The sequence below is a fragment of the Muntiacus reevesi genome, chromosome 16, assembly GCF_963930625.1.
Source record: "Muntiacus reevesi chromosome 16, mMunRee1.1, whole genome shotgun sequence".
NCBI lineage: Eukaryota > Metazoa > Chordata > Mammalia > Artiodactyla > Cervidae > Muntiacus > Muntiacus reevesi.
Window position 1 is genome coordinate 44085310 of NC_089264.1, and position 22696 is coordinate 44108005.

Here is a 22696-nt window from a genome sequence, read left to right on the forward strand (position 1 = left end):
TGAGGTGAAACCCTGACTGCATTCACCTAGGAGTGCCAGAAATGTCTGTACTGTGCGGGAGGAAACATAGGTGTTTTTAAAAGCATCATTGGAGGATCAGAGAAGTGAATTTGAGGTGGCAAAAAGCAGGTGCTGTCCATTCTGCGTTAGTTTGGAAATCTCGAGAAAGTGATGCCCTCCAGGTACTTGTCGGTGTAAGGAAGAATATGATTCTTGGCACATGAGACACACTCCCTAAAGGCAAATAGTATTCATCACACTTAAATAATACTAAAAATACCGCCTGCTGTTTGCAACTCCTGTAAAGAGCTTAAGCATATGGAATACTTTCCCCATGCTGTGTCTTCATCATGTCCTAGAGTTCTTGTCAGTTGTGTTACTCATCAGTTTTTGCCAAGTGAGGTCTTCTCAGTAGGGAAAAGAACAGACATAACATTAGAGAATCAATGACTATAAAGTTTACAAAGTCATCCTTAGTGAGTTGTCTGGAAAGATATGCTTTTGTGAAACTACAAAGAGTCACTAAATTATTAGTAGTTATGGGTAATTTCCTGCTGTTATCAATTCTAGGAAAAGCAATACTTGTATGAGTTTAGGCTACTAGAAGAAGTGGAAGTTTTATTTAGTTTGCAGTGCTATTTTCATTTTCTATATTTTCTAATGAAAAATTTGGACAGTATTTTTTCAAAAAATTGTCATTGTGGTTGTCTTTCAGTTATCTTTATATTAATAGGAATCAAGGAGCAGAATTCTCTGAAGTAACAAATTTGTGTAATATTTTTACTAGTAACTTTGTGTAGACTGAAGATGTGTATAAGCTACAAAATAGATAATGTATTGTCTTCAGGAATGTAAGAATTCATTTGTTGTGCAAGTAAATTGACTAGGCAGGATTTAGAGGCCACTTCTAGGGTTTTGGTTTATCAACAATTCCATTGAAATAAATTATCATTACTTACTAGATAATAAAGTATTCTGTATATTGGAATAAGAGGGCAATTCATAATTTAAGAAGAATTCTGAGTTTACTTATTTGGTAGTAACTTGTTCATTTGTCTCCAACACTGTTTCACCAAAGTTAAGCGTAATTACTTTTTTCCCCAGTGACACATCTGGGGCCTGAAAAAAGAATTAAACCAGGAAAACACTTTTGGATCTTGGAAATAAGTCAATTGCAAGAGAACAAGGAAATATAAATGGGAATTATTGAGTAGACAATTAGAAAAGTTAAAAAAAATAAAGTTTATTTCAATTCCAGCTGTGCTTTTATAGTAGAGCAATAGTAAATCTCATTTTAAAAGTGTCAAAGATATTTTTGCAGTAGTTTATTATTTTTTTTCTAAATAAACAGCATAAATTATTGGCAGGCTTTCCAATATTATGAAGATAGGATCTTAATCTTTTCAACCCAGTACTAAGTGAATGTTGAAGACCAACCTGGTACTAAGTGAATGTTGAACAATTAGCTTTTTTAAAGATTCTGAGTCTTTATAATCACTGAGGTCTCTCACCTTTTGGATACCTATATCTTGAGAAACTCCAAGGTACAGCTATCCTTTCCTAGACAGACAGTATTCTAAAGAAAGTGTGGCACTTGACTGCCTGGATTCAAGTCTTTATATAGATTTTTTCCCCTTGGGCAAGTATATTAATCTTTTCTGTCTTTAACTTTCCCCATCTGTGAAATGTAGGTGGTATTAGTACCCTCTGTAGAAGACTCTGTTAAGGATTAAATGAGTTAATCAGTATATACAGCTTAGAACAATACTAGACAGCTAATAAGGACCTAGTATTTGCTTTAACCATTATTAGTGTTAAAAGATTACCATACTTTCTTGAAGAAAACCACAAACTACAAAGTAATGAAGAAGTTAGCAGTTATTAGAATTCTATGCCTATAGAATTGAAAAAGAAAGATTATTAATACAGTTTTTAATAATCTTAATTGAAAGCAACTTCGAATTTAGTGAAAATCTTCAGGAGCAAAACACTGCCCAGAGGCCCTCATTCCAGCTTTGCTTTTGGTCCTCGTGGTGAGTGTGCAAGTATACCCCGTTGTCCTCGCTTTGCAGTCTTCTTTAATCTGCAACAGTTCCACAGTATTTCCTGGCCTTGCGTGTCTTTGGCCAGTAATTGTTAACAGTGTCGTTTTGTAGACTGTATCTAGATTAGGATTTGTTTGATGTTTTCTGTGATTAGATCCACGTTAGGCATTTTGGACTGGACTGTCACAGGAATTCTTTTCATTAGATCCTTCTGAGTGACACATGGTGTTAGTTTGTGTTATGCAGTTTTACCTTTGATCACTTGATTAAGATAATATCTATTCTGATTCTGTAACCATAAAGCTGTGTTTTTCCCCTTTGTAGTTAGTATTACTTTGTGAAGAGAAACTTGGAGACTTCATAACATCACATTCCTCATCACTTTTCACCCACTGATTTTAGCATCCATGACTGTTTTTTGCCTGAATTAATTGTTACTCTGATGGTTGCCAAATTATGGTTTTTAGAATTCCGTCATTCCTTCTACTTATTAGTTGCATTCTACTATAAGGCAAAATTAAACAGAGTATATTAACATCTTGTCCTGTGAAGATGGTCGGAGATAAATGGCATATCTTGAAAATAGAAGTGGGAGAAACAGTGAATCTCAAAATCTTACGACTGGTCTGAGATTGATCGTCTGCATTTATTCATTTATATCAGCATGGGTCCTAGATTTCTACTTTGTTCAGTGAGTTTGTTGCTCTTGTTATTTTGATGCTTTAATTGTCCCGGATATGACTGTTGTAAACCATTCAAGCTGACTTTTCTCTTCTTTTCTTTTATATGTGTGTCTTCATAGTTTTTTTAGCCTTCCTTATATTCTGGCACGAAAAGGTGCTCTAGGCTTATTTTGTTATTTCTTAGCTGTACCCCTGGAAACAACCATTACCTCAAGGAATTCTGGTTACTTCTAGTTGAGGTAGTATTTAGAAACCAAGATTTTCACACTAGGTCTTCTCATTGCTATTCAGGTATTATTCCCAGGCGCTCTTAGTAGAGAGTTAAGTAACACATACCCCTGTATTTACTTCTCTCTATATATTAAGTCATGAGTTCTCACTGATACCTGATATTAGTTCACATTGATAGCAGTCTAACACTACTGGATTAATTCTCGCTGGTTTATTTAGTTGACTTCTTGCCCTGTTTATCTCTCAGTTGTGTCCGACTTTTTGCGACCCCATGGACTATACAGTCCATGGAATTCTCCAGGCCAGAGTACTAGAGTGGGTAGCCTTTCCCTTTTCCAGCAGATCTTCCCAACCCAGGAATCGAACCAGGGTATCCTACATTGCAGGCAGATTCTTTACCAACTGAGCTGTCTCTTTTCACCAGTCATGAAAAACCTAGTTCTTTTATCATCAGTATATTTTCTCATTAGCTCAGTCCCCCTGTACATATTCAGTCTCTTGACACCATTGGGCTGTTATCTGACTCAGGAGCTTGCCTTGTATGGACCTAGTATTCCCATGTCCTCATTATGCAGACTCTGACCACCACTAGTCTTATCTTCCCATCCTCATATGGAACTGAGCAACTGTTGGGAGAGTTTAAAAAAAGACCTTGGAGAGAAGTTGAGTGAGCACTGTACAGTGATATTGTGTTAAGGAGTCCATCTTTATGAATTTATTACTGAAGCACTTTATTTTCTTTATGAATTTATTTCTGTTACTAAAGCACATTATTCACATTTTTCCTTTATCACATATAACTCTCGCTATTGAAAAAGTCCCCTGTAAATGAGGGTGCCATTTAGTATTTTGAGTTTTAATCATTGTGTCAGTAGTACTCAAAAAATAAGTAAACTTTTACTAAAAGTTGTTTTGGTGTTAGTAATGTATATAGTAGATGAAGCCTAAATTGGAAAATGGCTATATACCAAATGCATCTAATATAATTTGTGAATTGTTTCAGATGCTAGATGTACTAGAAAGAGTCATATCAAACAAATTTCCTGAGTGACATTATCTGGAAAATGCTTTTGCCATTGGAATTGGTGGATTTTTCTATTCTGGAAGAAATAAAGATTAACACCTTTCTCATGTAATGTCTCTTCTTGCCCAGAGATGTGTGACATGAAACTGTGAAAGCTCAATTTTTATCTGGCCTTTGATTTAATAGTCTTTAGAAATAAAATATTTATTAACTGGACTTTGTGTTCATCATTTGTGGAACTCCTTAAAGTCAATACATTTTCTTACATTAAGCTTTACATCAGTCTTAGTAATAATTTCTTGACTCTGACGTTTTATCTAGTGCCCGCTAGTAATTACTGTGCACTCAGTAAATATTTGTTGAATAAAAAAATCCAGGGCTGGTGCCCTGGGAAGACCCAAAGGGATGGGATGGGAAGGGAGGCAGGAAGGGGGATCAGGATGGGGAACACATGTAAATCCACGGCTGATTCATGTCAATGTATGGCAAAAACTACTACAATATTGTAAAGCGATTAGCCTCCAACTAATAAAAATAAATGAAAAACAAATTAAAAAAAAAATCCCAAGTCACCTGTGCAGGTAATATTTTGAAGAGACTTGCAATTTCCAAGAGGAAAAAAAAATTGAGTGTTTTGAACTCTTAGCAGAAAAAAAAGCAAACATCTGTAAAGCTGTAATTTTAGAATTGTTTTTGTTAAATGTATTTGAAAAGTATCATCCTCTCTTTTTTATGAAGTTTAACCATACTTTTGAAAAGTTTATGGCTTTATCTAGAAATGCCTCTCTAAGAGTGAATGCAAAGGTCACATTTTCCTGGCAGCTTTGGTTAATAAATCATTTTATTATTCACTCACTTATCCAGCAAGTATTTTTTTTTCCAGCAAGTATTAATTGAGTTCCTAAGAAACATCTGCCTTTCCACATTTGTTTAGTGTGTGTTATATTTTTGGCATTGTATAACGTGTTGTGAATATAGAAATGAATGAGAGATATTGTTTGCCATTAAAGAACTTGTTTTCATTTGATGTGAATTGCTCTTTATAGTCTCAGTTTAGGGTTTAAAGAAAAAGGTCAAGGGCTGAGTGTAAAATGGAAGATACATAAGTAGAAATTCATCCACTTAGTCCCTAAGGTGATGTCCTCAATGATGCCATAATGAGATATTTAGGAAAACTTGATTAAACATTTAGTTCCTTTATAGCCATTGAGTCCACTGATTTTATTGACTGATATATAAAGTAAGTAGATTCCTTGAACTTATTATAAGTAATAATATTTATTATACTATGATAATAATTTACATTTGTGGAGAACTTCTAGCATTCCTAAGAGTTATTTCCTCATGCGTTTTGTATCTTCAGAACAGTCATACAATTTTGAGATTCAGTGTTGTCTCCAGTTTCTGTTTTTAGATATGCCTTTGTTATCTTCCATTATCTTCATGAAAATAGGTGTTGATGGCATACTCTGTTTAAATGATAAGAATGCAGTTGACAGTAGGAAAAGTATTAAAGTCTTCTCTTAGTGTCCACTGTACCACTGTTGGGAAGAGAACTATACCCTTGTAAGTTTTGAACTGTGAACATTGAGACATTTACCAGTATTTATCTAGGATGCTTAAAAATTACATGTAATTCTTGCATGATGAAAGGTAAGGAGCTCCTTGAAAGAAAGTGTGTAGTTATTTCTCTTTGATACAGCTACTGATATGTAGGCTTCCCAAGTTCAGGGTGTGGCTCTTAGGCGTCCAAATATAGCATAGTGCAGGAATTTAGTCCATGCCACAGAGACATGCCCCGCTGACCACCGTGTATCTGAGGCGCTGCCTTGCTGGCTCTGTTCTAAAGATAAGCTTCTACTGATGGTGCTGAGCAGCTGATCGGCCGAAGTCTCTGAGCTCTGGATACCACAGCCTGTAAACTGCCTGAGTTAAGACGGAGTGTGGAAGGCTTTAAATTTTTTCATTTTTTTAATTTTAAAAAGTTATTTTTTTATGTTTATATTACATTTAGTTAAAGTTGCTTTTCACCAAAGTCTTGCTATGTTGAACCTTCAGTCAGTTGCATTTTCCCATGATACGTTACGACGGTCACTGTAAGAACTTCTGAGTTTTTTGTGACTGGAAATTCTTAGTTGAAGTAGACTTTGGAAAAGTAGTGAATACTGCTTGCACCTATATTTTAGAAATTAGCACTTCACATAAATATGGCAAAAATTGAGATATTTTTCAAATAACAGATCGTTTTTAGGTTGTGAATCTGAGTAGCTTCAAAATATAGAACTTCTTTCACTAACCATTTCATATAGCCAGCTTTAAGGATAGTTACTTTCGTTAACAATATTTTTACTTTCTCCTTCCTGACCCTCCTACCATACCTTTTGATACTTATAAAGAAGTTTTCATACTTTATTAGAAAGTAGTAAGTGTGTAGTAATGGTAAAGTATTTAGCTATACAGTACTGTATTAAGATATTAGGAATTGATTTTTCTAAAATACGTAGTTTGCCAAAAGAAACTGTTATGCCAGTTGCTTTCTTAATATTAAGAACGTTAGATATGGTACCATAAATTTAGAATGTAGCACTTTTTAAAAAGTAGTAAGAGAGATATTAAGAAATGAAATGCAGAGTAAATGTAAATGATGTATTATATGTATTATATCCATGGTGTAGATATAAATATTTTATATCCAAGGTGTGACACAGCTGATTGTGAATTTGGCTGTATTTTGAAATATTCTCATTAATGCAGAGGAGAGGAGGATGAGGAGTGTAATGGTAAAGAGCTGGGGCTTTGAAGTCAACAGATACTGTTTTGAATCCTATCTCCACAGCTTACTTGGTGTGTGAATTTAGACAAGTTACTCATACTCTCTGAGCCTCAGCTTCCTGATCTGTAAACCAAGATTATAATATTATCCCTAAAACCTACTTCATAGGATTTCATGAGCTAGTTCACGTAAAGCTTTTAGCCCAGTTGCTGGAACTTGCCCAGTGCTTATAAAATGTTAGGTGCTGCTATATTAACATGCCTCTACATGCACACTAATCCTTTGTAATTAGTACCCCCCCACAGAATTTAGGTGATTTCACAGATCATATTTGAAGGCTTTAGGACAGCTTGTACTTATATTAAATATAACAGATGAAAATCTATATGGTGGTACTTCACAAAGCTATTTTGTATTTTTAGGCCTGTAACTTAATACGTATTAAGTATATGGCTAAGTGCACTGGGTGCATTAGTTTTATAAGATTGCATTTTATAGATGATGTGAGCAAGTAAATACATGTGTTTTAATCTTCTGAAGTTTTCTCTTTCACAGTTTTTGTTTCTATCACATTTGCTTGAGGCAAGAATTTGAGCACACAAATTCTTACCTCATCCTAATGTCAAATATGTGGCTATAAACTGGCACCTTCTAACTTCCATCATGTTATAAGTTCCTATGATCTTTCGGAGTCAGGGATTCTCCAGTGTTACTTTGAAATCTGATGTTGTGAAAACAGTATCATATGTCTTTCATACAACTATGGGTTATCAAGTGGACACAGTTAAAAACAAAACAGGTTCTTTTAAGGAAGAAAAAAGTCAGTTATTTATTCAGCTAATACTTAAATGGCAACTTTATGCTGAGCTGCTGGAAGCTTACAATATGGTAGGAACATAAGATGTGATTAAGCAAATAGTTACAAAATAAGGCAGCACATATGATATGCCATTTGGTAGGAATAGTAAGTACTATAGAAATTCAAGGGAGGGAGACATCACTTTCAGTTGGTGTTTCTTCTGCGTATAACCTCGTTTGTTCAATTGAGGATGTACCTATGCCTGGCTCATGCATCGTTTTTGGAAGTCTGCTTTTGCTGAATGGGCACAGGAATGTTCCTTTCTTTACTCTGCTGTTGGGTGTTTCTAGCCTTTCCTATCTCTTCATTCTTCTCATTACTACAGCTCCTACTGCGGTCTCAAAGCTTTCTCCACTTAAGCACAGTTATAATTTTTCCCTTTAAAGTTCTGGTCCAAAATAATTGTGTGGAGGTAGGATTGACAATAACAGTTAGGATAAGGGGAAGAAAGGGAAGCTGTTTTGGTAGAGAAGCAGGAATCTCATCCCTTATTAGAGAAATAGCTCTTTAGCTAGCAGCCAAAGGAAGAAAATGGAACGGAGAATCTTCATCTTGCCTGTGTTCCTGTGAAAAATCCATAAATGTGCACCCCCCGCACCCTCTATCTCCTGGAAATTTGCTGCTAGTCGCCATCCTGTCCACATTCTCCCCTGCCTCACACTACTTCCTTTGGTCCAGAGCCCTGCTGCAGTTCTCAGTCTCCTGAAATCTCTTTGAAATCTTACCCGTCAGGCTGCTAGAGCCCCCTTTGCAAGCCCTAGAAGCCTGTGCGTGATGAAGAGCTGGCGCAGCCCCACTGGCTGTTGTGTTACTGTTGCCGAGCTTCAGTGGGCCATGGTGCTTACTTGACGTCCCTAGTGGAATCCTGACTGCGATAACACGGTTACCCGTGGCAGATCGCCCATGTGTAATGTTTAACTCTTGAGTTACTATTAATGCTGTATGTCTGGAAGCTTTGTTTCTAAGAGAAAACGTGTTTTGAGTTTTTAAGTTAAATAGTGAGCACTTCTTTTAAATCAGGAGCCACCTGTATTGGCAGTGAACTTGGGGTCAGAAGATTAGAGTTCAAATTCTAGCTGTGTGACTCCGTCGCAGTTTCATGGCTTCTCTTGGCCAGGGTTCTCTGTACAGACTGTGGAGAAGCAACTGTCTCACAGGTGTGGCTGGGAGATGTTAAATATAGTGTATATTAATATGTAAAATCCTAATCAGAGGAATGTGGCATTGTGGTGTTAATAATCACTGTGTTAGGCAGGACAAGTTCCTGCCCTTGGGGAACTCATCAGCCAGAGGGTAACACAAGCACGGACAGTTTCTTTAGAGCACGTGTATAAATCCTATGGCAGATATATGTACATGTGATCAGGGGCGTGAGGAAGAGCAACTGTAATCCAGAAGTGGATAGACAGGGAAAACTGCATGGAGGAATGAGTTCCTGATCTGGGTCTCAAAGGCTCAGGAAGAACAGCCTGACAAAGAAGGAAGAAGACAGGCATGCCATTCCAGGTTGAAGGAATGACCTGTGGGAATATGACGAATTTAGAAAGCTACATATATGGTTGCAAATGTGGAGCATAAACTATCTACTTGAAGTGCCTAATTTGATTATGAGGGCCATTTACCTAATTCTAAAGAGGTAACGTTACTGTACAGTGGTAAACAATTCTAGACATGGACTTGTTCTGAAACCTGGTTTGAGCATTTAGTAATCTGTTTTAGCTAATTAAGAACTTCACCTTCATAAACTAACAGGTTCAGTATGATGATGAAAGTACCTACTTCAGAGAGTTGTTGCAGTGGTTTTTGGAAATAAGCTTTGCAAATCTCCCAGTGTTTAATAAACACTCAGTACCTGTTAGGAACAGTTTTGTTGCTGTCCCGAAAGTTCTTGGAGTTACTTTTCCCCCTCTCGTTATTCTATAATCTACTGTTCTAGGTTACAGTTTCGATGTATTTTAAACATCATCTTTTGTTCATCTGAAATAAAAAACAAAGAATTTGAATGAATTTTAAAGATGGTCTAGCTCAGTTTCATTATTTTTTGTGCTGAGAAATTGAATCGCTGGGACTGGAATCAGGTCTGTTTTAATTCCAGAGTTCTTTCTGTTGATATTGGAATAAATTGTCCCAGATCACTCAAAGACAACAACCTGTAGCACTGGTCGCAGTTTCTAACATAAACAGTAGAATTTAACAGTGTAGAAACTGACATTTCCATAGCTTTGCAGATAGATTTTTTTTTTTTTTTTAATCTGTATTTTTAAAGAAATACATTATCCTTCTCTGTCTGCCCTCTGGTGGAAATGCTGGTTAGCAACAGTGCATGTGAAAGAGGCAGTGAGATTTGGATAATAAAGAACTGGATAATTTTTTAAAATTTACTTTTTAAAAATTGAAGTATAATTGATTTCCAGATAATTCTTAATAACTCTTTTGCCAACAAAAATTTCTTACACAGAAAAGTTCCTCTTTCTGTTTGAATCTCCTTTCTAAAATGTGAAAATAGATTTTCGTAACAGTTGTCAATTACAAACACATTCTGCTTCATTTATTCGAGAGAATCCAGTAGGGAATTTGTCCAGCACCTTTGTGTACCAAGTGCTAGGGATAGAAGAGTGAGCAAGAAACTTATGCTTTAGAGGCATAAACAGATGTTGAAACAATGATCATAGAAACAAATAATCATACATGCTATGTTAAATGCTATGCCTAAAAGTACAGTGTGATATATGACCATATAGCAGTGTGTGAGAAGGTTCCCCAAGGAATTAAAGTTTTAACTGCAGTATGAAGGCTCAATAAAGTAAATAGATAAAGGTGAGTCAGAGGGGTGGAGAGAAGGAAAGAGGAAACACCATGTGTGCAAAGACCCCGAGGAAGGGCATAGTATTCTCTGCCCCAAGAATCGAAAGACGGTTGCTGAATTTGGAGCAGAGAAAGCTAATGTACAGTACAGGTCCTGGTCCTGAGAAGGTACTTACCAGGCATTCCCAAAGAAACCAAATAGCACGAGAAAAAGAAGACAATGAAATGAACTCCCTTCCCCGCACACCAAAGCAAACGGTGTGCTCTGTGTTAGAATTTTGTAGTTTTACAGATTCATTGTAAAGAAAATTACTTTAGCACCAGTGCAATTCTCTGCTTATTAGATGGGATAATACTAGAATTTGGGTACTTTAAACATGTCGTCTTCTTCATTTGATTTTTCTTCTTTTCTGTCTTGCTTCATTGATAATTGAGAGAATATTTTGATGCACTGGAGTGTTTTTGCTTTTGCTTAGGCTTTTGCTGTTGATCAGATGAACAGCCATGGAGTTGACAGCATCTCATCCTGTTATCTTGGCTGAAGTTTTCGTGTGGGTGTGTGAGGTGCAGCTGTGCTGGCGGTTTCTTGGCAGAGCCTCAGACCAGGCAGTTCTCAGTGCAGTTCGTCTTGAATAGGAAGACACTTGAAAATAAAAAGATACTTTGCATGTATTAAATTCGGTAGAAAGCACTCAGGGCCTGAACCTTTTTGGCTGATATTTATTCTAAATTATTTGGCTAAATGGATACAGCAGCCTCAGGCACATGCCCAGTCTTAACGGCAGGAACACAAGGAGAGATCATTTTTAAAAAATTGTCAAAGCTCTGTCTCAGTATAAAATGATCAAATGTATTTTATCTAAAAGTTAATTTTTGTTAATGTTTTGTTGCTGATTTATTTAAACTTTTCTTCTAAAGAACACTTAATGAAAAAGGCAGATTGTGAACATCCAGCTTTGCTTGCAACAGTAAATTCATACTCAGGAAGATCTCATCTCAGGTTTATCACAGATGGATTCCCAGATCTGCTTTTATTGCTTACTTGTTTTCTTCCTTCTCCTTCGGCCTTTTCTGTGATCTGTAAGCATTTTGTTTTCCCACATCTTCAAATTATATATGAAGACGAATATGGAGCTCTTCTTTTTTCCAGCACATTCACATCCTTTCCTTTGGATGAACTTGTCTTTGTTCTTCTTGAAGTAGAAATGTCGTTAGCTGCTTCCAGTATTTAACTGCTTGTGTGTATCTCTACTGTTATTTGATATTATTCCTCTCACAGTAGCATTGAATCGGGTCCTGAGGTCCGTTGGCCTGGGTTGAGATACAGTTCTGCTACTGACTGTCTTGGTCCCATTAACTTCTCAGTTTCTCATCTCCAAAATGGAGATATACATGTTAGTGCCTCATAAGTTTTTGTTTGATTCTTTCTTTTTAAGGCTTAAAGGGAAAAATGCATATAAAGGGCTTAATTCAAAGTGTGTGTCTAGGAGAAGAGATGTTAGCTGTCCTTTTCTTCGTGATTTGGAGCCAGTCTCCTAGAATCCAGTAATAGCTATCTTCAGCTCTTTTGGGTGATCTCATTCAGTCTAAAGACCATCCGTATGCTCATGACTCCTAATTTATGTCTCTATTCCTAACCTCACTTTTCCTTAAGCTCAAGAGTTGTATATCTGAGTGCTCTTGTCTATCTGCGCTTAAATATCTGATACATACTTCAAATGTTTAGACATGTTATAATGTCTAAAAATAGAACTTTCGATCTCTATCACCTGCCCCTACTCGCCTCCCAAGTCTAGTCCTCCTCACTCTTTCTATCTTAATTAGTGGAAGCACTCTCTGTGCTGCTTTAGGCTTGCTTCTGCCTACCAGCTTCCGACCGTTTCATCAGAGCGTCTAAAAGCATTTTCCCCAGAATATGTCTGAATCTGGCCACATGTCACTATACCCTCCACTAGAACCTTGGTCCAAGACAGTAATCCCTTTTGCCTGGATAAGCACTGGTCTTATTTTCCTTTGCTTTCCGTCTTGTCTCCCACAATTCATTCTCCACAGTGGAGAGTGCTATTTTAAAAGCATAGATTATTTACTTCTCCTTCTTTTTATTCAAAGATATCCAGAATTCTTGAAAATCTTTTTTGACCTGGCCCTTCTGACTACTTTCTGTCCCTCATACACAGCTGGTTCATTCTGTAAGGTTTTTACACCAGCTTTTAAGTCTTTTTGGATTGTTTTTTTCCTGCAAGATCATCACAGTGTTGGCTCCTTGCAATTTTGGGGTCTTAAGTCAGGTAACAGCTCCTCAGAGAAACTTACCCTGACATCTTTCATTTCTTTTGTAATAGCTGATCATTATCTGAAACTCTGCCTCTTTTCTTCCTCCTTTTATTAATTGCCCCTCCCCACTCCCAAAAGAATTTGTTTTATGAAGGCAAGGCATTTATCCATCTTCTTTACTGCTATATTCCCACTGCCTAGAATGGAATCTGATACTGAGAAGGTTTATAATGTTATGTGGATGGATGGTTAAATGAAAGGAGGAATGAATAAATATATATCTGGTAAATTTTTTTACAACCAGGGAAATAGTATATTATTTCATCCTGTTCAAATTTGCATAGATGCTTATTTTTGAATTAAACGTGCTAATGTTTTGTTCTCTCTTCCTTTAAGTGTCGTCTCTGTTCTAGATTGTAAGCCCTTAAGGGTAGGAGGTATGTCTTCATTGCTTTGAGCTTCTCATACAATGCCAAACATTATTTTAGTACTTACTAGTGATTGAATTGAAAATTCAATCTAACATCGTTATTTCCTCTGAAGTTACAGTAGTGTTATATATGTATGTATGTACATATATATAATTTTTATAAATTCTGAAAGCACATGTGTTTAAAATATTCTTTTGCTTTTTACCTTTTGTAGTTCATAATTGGACCCTTGAGGACACACTTCAATGGTTGATAGAATTTGTTGAACTTCCCCAATATGAGAAGAATTTTAGAGACAACAATGTCAAAGGAACAACGCTTCCCAGGTGGGTCTTTATTATCCGTGTTTTTTTTTTTTTTTTCCCTACTTGTGGAGAATACAGGTTACTTTTCAATTAAGTTACTTCTGTGGCTAAGGACTCAAAGAAAATATAAATATATCCATTCTTTGATACTTGTGTGAATTTGTAAGTTTTAATCAGTTTTTCTTGCTTGAATAATCAGGTCTTTAAAAAAAATTATTTCTAGGGAAAGTAATTTTGAGAATTAGAAGATGGGTCAACTATATCTTTTTTAGATAAGGACCAACCCCTGACCCTGTGGTAAAAGTTAACAAAACTTATTCATTTGATATGAGAAAACCTATTTGAATAGATTAATGTACAGATACCTCTTAATTGTTCTTTTAATAATAGCAATAACCACTTGATATTAGTGACAATGTTAAATCTTAAAAAAGTTTAATAAATAAAAGGTAAATGATAGTAATTATTTTTGAATGTATATTACACAGAGATGCTTTGTATTATCTCATTTAAGCTTCAGGTCAAAATTAAGTGTGTACTATTATTCCCATTTTATAGATTGAAGAAACCAAGTCAGAAAGAAGTTAAATACTTTGCCCAAGGTAGTATTTGAACCTGGATAGACCTGATACCAAAGTATAAGATGCTGGTTTATCCCTTAGATGTCTAGAATTAATTGTCACTACTTTTCTAAATTTTATTTAAAAATTCCATTAGTTAACCTAATATTCACTGAAGATTTAAATGTTAAAATTTGTAGAAATTTCGCTGAAATTTGACCCTTACAAGATTGCTCGTGTTCCATTCAAACTTAGATGGTTTCTGTATCAAAAAAGACTTTAATAATGTTGTCTGTTATTATATGCATATTTCTAATCAATTTGCCTGCATATATCTTATTTAAGTACACAGCTTTTTTTGCTTAGAAGTTTGTATTTTGGATCAAGTTGAAAGTTTTCATATCTCCTTAAATGTATTCTGAGCATCAGTATTTCTGATTTTACTGTGCACATACGATAATGATGAAATTAATGGGGTTAAGAGTCAAATTAGTAAGTGCATGTTAAGTACTTCTTATGTTCATGGTGCAACTAGATGCTGGAAAGAATAAAAAAATTAAAATTGAGTTCTTGCTTTTAAATAAGACAAGTTTCTAAGTTAAAACAGGATAGTAGAGCATTAAGGTGGGATTAGGGTTTTTTAAGTTGCTTATGTTAACTCTGTGACTTATACAACTTTTCTTATGTTGTCCTTTGGAAAGTTTCTTTATATAATAACAACATGAAATAAACAGGCTGCTCAGTATTTTGACTGTAAATACTATGGCCACTTTTTTCTTTTAGTGAAATAAATGTTTTCAGTTATTTAGTCACTAAGTCATGTCAAACTCTTTTGTGACCCCATGGCCTGTAACCTACCAGGCTCCTCTGTCCATGGGCTTTCCCAGGTAAGAATACTGGAGTGGGTTGCCATTTCCTCCTCCAGGGGACCTTCCAGATCCAGGGATCAAAGCTGCATCTCCTGCATTGCAGGCAGATTCTTTATCACTGAACCACCCAGGAAGCCTGAAGGTTATCAGAAATAACCTCAAATTCTGGTAGAATTGTTGAGGTAACATCATACTTAATCAAGATAAGTTTTTCAAAATAGTGAACGTGTTACTACAGAAGAAAACTTATGAATGTAGAAGTTCAACTTTTAGGTCAGCCTACTGGTGTCTTTTTAAATGGAGGGTAAAGAAAAACTGGCATAATCTTCATCAAGCCCCTTTTATATGGTGATAGAAATTAGATGAGTCCATTCGAAGGAGCAGTAGCGATTACTTACCTAAGTCACACAGCTTTTTGTAGTGTAACTGTAGGTATAAGAGCTATTTGTAAGAATGTATAAGAAAATGTATTACACATTCCAGATGTACACATACCTACAGTAATTCATTATTTTGTTTCCTTTCTGTGACTTTACATCCGTAGTAGGTAGGTAAAACTATGTTAGTTTTCATGTCATGGTTGTCTTAAGCCTTTTGCTGTATTTTCTCTATTCTGTAATTCTGTTACCAGAGCTTATACTAAGGCTCTCTTCATCTGACACATGCCTCCTCATTCCTTTCAGACCTGTGTGAACTTCCCTGACATCCTCACCCACTCAGGTAGAATCCCTTCCACCTCTGGACTCATATTGAACTTTGCATAAAATTCTGTTTTATAGTTTCATTTTTACTACATCTCATTGTCTCTCTTAAATTTTGTATACTGTTAGTATTGCTACTCATTCTTGCACCCATCCATGCATTCATTCATCTATTACATAAACATTTATCAAGCATCTACTTTTGCCAAGCACCATGCTAGGTTTGGGGATAAAGAGATAAGACACAGTTTGCCTTCAGGGACTTTAATAAGTATCATATTAAAGATGTGACAAGGGCTTACACACAAAAGGTTACCCACATAGATGATGAATGCAGGCATTTTCTATAGGGAAAGTTAGAGTTCTTTACTCTCTAAAGTTTTGTGGAAACCTCATAGGAGTTCTGTAACCTGAAATCTTCCTAAAAAAAGGTTCAGAGTTCAGTCATTGGAATCATAGATAATTGGGATTGAATCCCTACCTTACTTCTTACTAATTATGTCATCTTGGGCAAGTTACAACTGCCTTAGTTTCCTCATTTATAAAATGGCAATTTTACATATATTATAGAATTTTTTGAGTTTGAAAAGTTCTTGGCACAGTACTCAGCACATAATACATGCTTATTTTTTTAATTGTCATTGTTATTAACAGTTTTATTATTATTATTACACTTTGTGTCATAAGATTCATCTTTGTATCCCACTTGGTTGATGAGAAATCTTAACTACTGGCCTACTTGGATTGGAAGTCCAAAGCAGAGCAATTTTATTTCCTCATTTCACGTGAGCCTTTTGGCACCCTGCAGACTTTGTTCATTGCTAGTGAAATGATTCTATGCTTCTTATTACAAATATTCCTCAATTTATTCCCCCAACCAGTGATGACTTTTTACTTTTCATTTATGACTTCAGTAACTTTAAGTTTTAAATAGTTTAAATATTAGAATGTAAACGTACAGATTTTTAAAATGATATTTATAAGGAAAATGAATATGATCTAAATTGAGGATGATTAAATCTGCTGTGTTAATAAGTAAGTTGCTTACAATTTTCTTGTTGTTTATGAAATGATGGTAAAATGCCAGAGGTAATTTAATAATTACAAAATATTTTTAATTTGATAAATTTCTGAATCACATTAATTTATAGCATAAAGAAACCTTAGAAAACAAAAACATCAATATAGCAATGAAATTATTGACATACAGAAGTATTTGCACTGCTAAGCTTGCACTGAAAAGGTTTTTGTTGCATATAATAAAGTATTGAATTGCACTTGGGTGAACTCTTAAAGTAATCATCACTAATATATGTAAGTATTAAGTATGTTGCTGAAATATTTAAATGTACATCCTAGTAATATTTTTAATATATATGTATTTTTTAAATGAACAGGATAGCAGTGCATGAATTTTCATTTATGATCTCTCAGTTGAAAATCAGCGACCGGAGTCATAGACAAAAACTTCAGCTCAAGGCGCTGGATGTGGTTTTGTTCGGACCTCTAACGCGTTAGTATTCTCTCACACAAAATATGATGAAAAAGAATAATCAGATCATCTGTTGTTATTTAAAGAAGGAAAAAGTAAGAAAGGTAGTAGACCAGAAGAATCCGCTGTTAGGTATAAAGAGTATAATGCTGTCTTAAAGATTTATAGGATGAGATTTTTCTGTCATTGAAATACCATGTGTGGTATTTTCAAAGCTGGTTACTGAGGTAGAAAGTTGTAAAACTGTATGTAAGTTGATTAAATTTCTAGATTTAAAACTCTGTAGCAGTTTTAATGTTTGTTATTATAGTTCGATATTCACTAGAGTCCTTTTTAAAAAAGGTGCATTCTAACTATCTTGATGACATGAAATAATAAATCTTAACTGGACTATATTAATTACCAGGAAAAGGATTTTTAAGATACAGATCAAAAACAGTGGCCCTAGAGGCCTGCTTGAAACTGTATAAAGTAACAGACTATTTTGGCAGAAGCACAAGGTGGAGAATATTATTTGATTGTTCTGAGGGAGAACATTGAAGAAATTGCTTTGTCATATTTGTAAGGAAAATAAATCTTCTTTTTCTTTACCTTGACAGGAATACTTTTTTCCCAGAAGGGAAGTTTAATTTGTTTACGTCATTTACTTCCAGATTTCAGAAAGCTTTGGGGGAAAATTGTTTGAAGAGTACACATTGTAGAGGAATTTTATTTTTCAAAACGGTATAACTAAATTAATTCTAGAAAAATGGCTTTCACAAATTATAAATGAAGAAACTAATGTTTATTTTACCTCAGTTTTTGCAGTTAAGAGGCTTATAGATTTCTGTGATACTGTGTTGGGGGTGCCCCTGCTTTAAAAAGGGTTACCGGAGAGGTTGGATGCATTCCATGAGTTTATTGGTGGTTCTTTTTTGGCTCAGGCTAAAAGAGCAGCTGGTGAAACAGCTGGAACCCCCCTTTGTGAGAGCTGGTGGAAATACACTGTTGGTGGGAATTGCAAACCCTAGGAAATAGAACACTGTTGAAATGCTAAGCATTCCATGGAGCTGATACCCTTTCTAACCTTTTACTTGTCCTGAGTTTTCAACTGACTCTATTGGGGATTGTCTTCTGTGAGATTCACTCTAGTTTTTTCATGTGAATTATTGGTTAAAATAGGAATTAAACTATAGCGTTTGTCTCTTTATACAGATTGATTAGGGATATTTTTATTTTATTGAATCAAGAGCAAACTACTCTAAGCCAAACAGTATTATCATTTGTAAAGAAACCAAACTAGTCTCAAAGAATGTTGAAAACAAATGTATTAATAAACAAACCAGTTTAGAAGTTAATGATGCATTACCTTTTTAATGTGTTTGTCTTAGAATTATTACTTGAGCGAATGAACCTTGTGGTTGGAACACCACATTAAGATTACTAAAAAAAAACAAAAACAAAAAAACCCAGCAGTACCAAGTAAATGGAGATACATTTTAAAGGAGTTTTCACTGAAATCCTTACCAGTTCATGGTATTTATTGTATAGTTTGAGACTTGTTCATCTTTTTATTATTATTTCTGGTGATTATAGTTCAGCTTGAATAAGTCTCATATTTGAACTAGAGCCTGAGCTGAACCTCTCAGCCTGAGGCAGAATAAAAATAAATCCTTTTGAGACTTTAGCCTTCTGCCAAAGAGTGAAGAGAGAATCTCTTTCATTGTAGGTGAGGGTATCTGCTCTGAAAATATGTAGTTCTGAGGGTCTCTGGCATAGAGCATGCTGTTTATCACACTATGTAAACATACACAAACCCTAGACTTGTAAGCATGAGAACTTTTCATTTCTGTGGAGCTCTTCATCTTGTCAAACATGGAAAGTATCTCTTTGCTGCCAGAGGTATGGGCAGCTAGGCAGTGTTTCACTGAAAACCTATAATCTCTTTGCAAGAAATAATACATCATGTTTTATTAATTATCCTGCATCCCTCAATTGAGCCCCTGCATTCAGAGATAAACTAGGAAATTATTTGACTAGTGGTTTCTGTGTTTTGTATTACTGAAGACAATAGGCCCTGGCTCCTTACTCCTTACTTTAGAAACAAGTAAGTGTGGGGGTTGCTTCTTTTCCTGGCACCTGTTTCCCATGAGTCACCCAGATCTCTTTGGCAAAAAGCCACCTAAAACATGGCTTGTCATGATCATTTGACCCATGGTTTCTCAACCTTGCCACTGTTTGCATTCTGGGCTATATAATTCCCAGATAATTCTTTGTTATCACCAGAGTGGGAGCAGGAAAGAGATTATCTTGTACATTATTGGGTGTTTAGCAGCATCCCTGGCCTCTACTTACTAGATACTAGTAGCAAATAGCCCTACTTCCACTTCCCGAATTGTGACAAGCAAAACTTGTCAGATGTCTGCTGGAGGGAAATGTCACTCTCAGTTGAGAGTCACTAATTAATCCTAACTAGTTACGTGGCTACATGCTTGGGAAGAGCGCTTTCTGGCGAATGATTAGGGTTTCAGTTTTTGTATTAAAGCATGGCCACTACCTAACTTATCTGAAGGAGGGGAGTTGGGCTGGTGATGGTGATACTGGTTATGACCCTTTTCACCCCATAGAGGACCATTCTCTGTGTGTGTGATTGGAGATACTCTGCTTTTTCAGAATGCCCCAGGATTTGTCACTAACTCCTGTGCCAGCAGGGCATGGTGCATCCATGTGGGGTTACCTCTGCCCCCTGTTATTGTTGTTTAGTTGCTCAGTCATATCCAGCTCTTTTGTGACCCCATGGACTATAGTCTGCCAGGCTCCTCTGTCCATGGGATTTCCCAGGCAAGAATACTGGAGTGGGTTGCCATTTCCTCCTCCAGGGGACCTTCCTGACCCAGGGAACGAAACTGCGTCTCCTGCGCTGCAAGCAGATTCTTTCCCACTGAGCCACGGGGGAAGCCCCTGTCTCCTGTAGGTCTAGTATATCAGATAGTGATTGTAAACTCATTGATTATTTGAAGAAAGAATTGTAAAAGGCTGGGGCTTATATATGGGAGGGACATCTTCATATTTTGTTTTGTTTTTAGATATCTACTACTTTTTAAATTAACTAGCCATGTGTATTGAGACTTTGTGATACTCAAAGATTAATTTGCCATCTGTAATTCTCTTTATAGGACCTCCTCATAACTGGATGAAGGATTTTATCCTTACAGTTTCTATAGTAATTGGTGTTGGAGGATGTTGGTTTGCTTATACACAGAATAAGACATCAAAAGAACATGTTGCAAAAATGATGAAAGACTTAGAGAGTCTACAAACTGCAGAGCAAAGTCTAATGGACTTACAAGAGAGGTGAGTAGGTAAAAAAGGCTAAAATCTTGTTTATGTGGGACCATACAGTTTGTGAATATGTAATATGGGCATGTGCTTATGCATTTGTATTTAGATTGATACATACATCAGGAATTGTGTGTATACTTCATTTCACATTTTTAGAAAGATCATAATTACAAATTTATTAAAAAGGTATGCATTAGGGAATAAATGGATAGAAGACAAGTGGAAATCAAGTGTAGGTAAAATTACCTACATTTGTAGTGTAGGTACATTTGTAGTTAAATTACCTACATATGTAGTTAAATTTTATTTTAAACATGTCTTAAATAATTATTAATTTTTTAAAAGTCTTTTTCCTGAAGAGTGTTTCCATGCTATTTCTGTATTTTTAGCCCAAGATAAACCAAATAGCTATCTAGTAGGTTACCTGATGTTTTTGTTGTCCAAATTTAAGAGTAATAGAAATTGCTTTGAATTCTGATTGAAACATGTGTATTATTGCTTGATACGTATTTATTTTTCACTAAAATAATGAAATTTTGGGAACTTTTGTGAGGAATTTTCATGTTTATTCTGTAAGGCTTGAAAAGGCACAGGAAGAAAACAGAAATGTTGCCGTAGAAAAGCAAAATCTGGAGCGCAAAATGATGGATGAAATCAATTACGCAAAGGAAGAAGCTTGTCGACTGAGAGAGCTGAGGGAGGGAGCTGAATGTGAACTGAGTAGACGTCAGTATGCAGAGCAGGAGTTGGAACAGGTATTTACGTTTTAAAGAAGTGTTTGTGAGGAAATTTGTATTGCTACTCTGAAGAATCTTTTTGAATTTGTTCAGTCTCCTACATTTTGTTCCATCATATACTCTTCCTTGGTTAGTAACCGGGTCACCTGTCGATATTGTTAGCATGGGGCAGAGTTCATACAGCAAAAAACAAAGAACCAACTAAAAGATAAAGTTAGCATCATGTTCACTCACTCATGAAGTCCAGCCCATGCATGTTGTCTTGAGTAAACCCAAGATGTTTATTTAACATCTGTAGTATGTCTCAGTTTCTGACTATAACCTCTGGAGAAGGAAATGGCAGCCCACTCCAGTATTCTTGCCTGGGAAATCCCATGGACAGAAGAGCCTGACAGGTTACAGTCTGTGGGATATTAGTATATGTAATGTTAAACTTCTCTGCTCAATATTAATAATCTCCATTAAACATCCATTTGAATCCTGTTAAATGGTTTTAGAACATTCTGTGGTACAGATTTTGAAGTTGTCCAAAAGATGTCCTTTCCAATATTTGCTTCTGCTGTGCATTTACTCAGGATGGAATTCAGACATTGCACTATCCTTCAGAGAAGGTGGGTAGGTCACAGGGGAATATATTCAGAGGCAGATGTATTAGTTTTCTAATTCTGCTATAAAAAATTACCACAAACTTCGTGGCTTAAAACAACACGTCATTATTATCTTAGGGTTCTTGCAGTCAGAGTCTAAAATAGGTCTACAAGGCTGCATTCCTTCTGGAGGCTCTGGGGAGGATCTGTTTCCTTGGCTTGTCCAACTTCTAGAGGCTGCCTGCATTTCTTGGCTCATGGCCCCTTCCTTCATCTTCAGAGCCTGCCACTCCAACCTCTGCTTCCATAATCTCATCTCCTTCTTCTGACTTTGACCCTTTCTTCACTATAAAGAATCTGAGGAACAAAATGAAGACAAGAAAGTGTGTTCAAGTTTAGAGAGAGACTCGTAAGACAGGGCCAAGAAGTTAGGTATTCTGCCTCCCACTTTGCTTTATGCATGTTGCCTTCTCAGTCAAGTGCTAAACATGAAATAAAAATTAAGTAATGAATGAGTTTCGGTTTAAACTTAAACTCATCAGAAAATATCCAGTGTATGTTGCTAGTTCCTTCAGGATTGTCATTTTTGGTAGGACTTGTCTGACTGAATGCAGCTCTCTCTTTTGTTTACTGTTAACTGTTCTTTATCTCATACCCTAGACATTGTCTTTTGAGTCTTTTCCCTGTCAGGAGTTTGTTCTCTAAAATGACTCCTCAACTTATTTTGTAGTCTGGTACCGTTTACCTGACAGAACCTTCTTTATACAGAATGTAGTAAAGAAGCAAGGAATTCACAAAAAAAGGCCTAGCCAAAATTACCCAGTGTTTGAGAATTAATTGTATGTTCTTTACTTCTGTGACAACTCCATACCTGTTCTCAATGAGAATTCAAGTCTTGGTTTGTTCCCAGTACTAAACTAAAAAGCTTGTTAACTGTTTTTCTGATCTTTGCAGATAAGAAAGGACAAATCAGAAAGCAGTAGAGGGAAATCTTCTATA

General features: G+C 35.8%; 1 protein-coding gene across 3 annotated transcripts in view; it reads left to right on the top strand.

The window, feature by feature from the left end:
- STIM2 (stromal interaction molecule 2) overlaps positions 1–22696 on the top strand; it is a 163618-nt gene that overhangs the window by 119942 nt on the left and 20980 nt on the right. For all 3 annotated transcript variants that reach the window (XM_065907438.1, XM_065907439.1, XM_065907440.1), the window contains exons 4-7: positions 13340–13451; positions 16958–17073; positions 20208–20385; positions 20951–21128. In XM_065907438.1, the coding sequence (XP_065763510.1) occupies positions 13340–13451; positions 16958–17073; positions 20208–20385; positions 20951–21128 (584 nt within the window). The remainder of the gene's footprint in view (positions 1–13339; positions 13452–16957; positions 17074–20207; positions 20386–20950; positions 21129–22696) is intronic.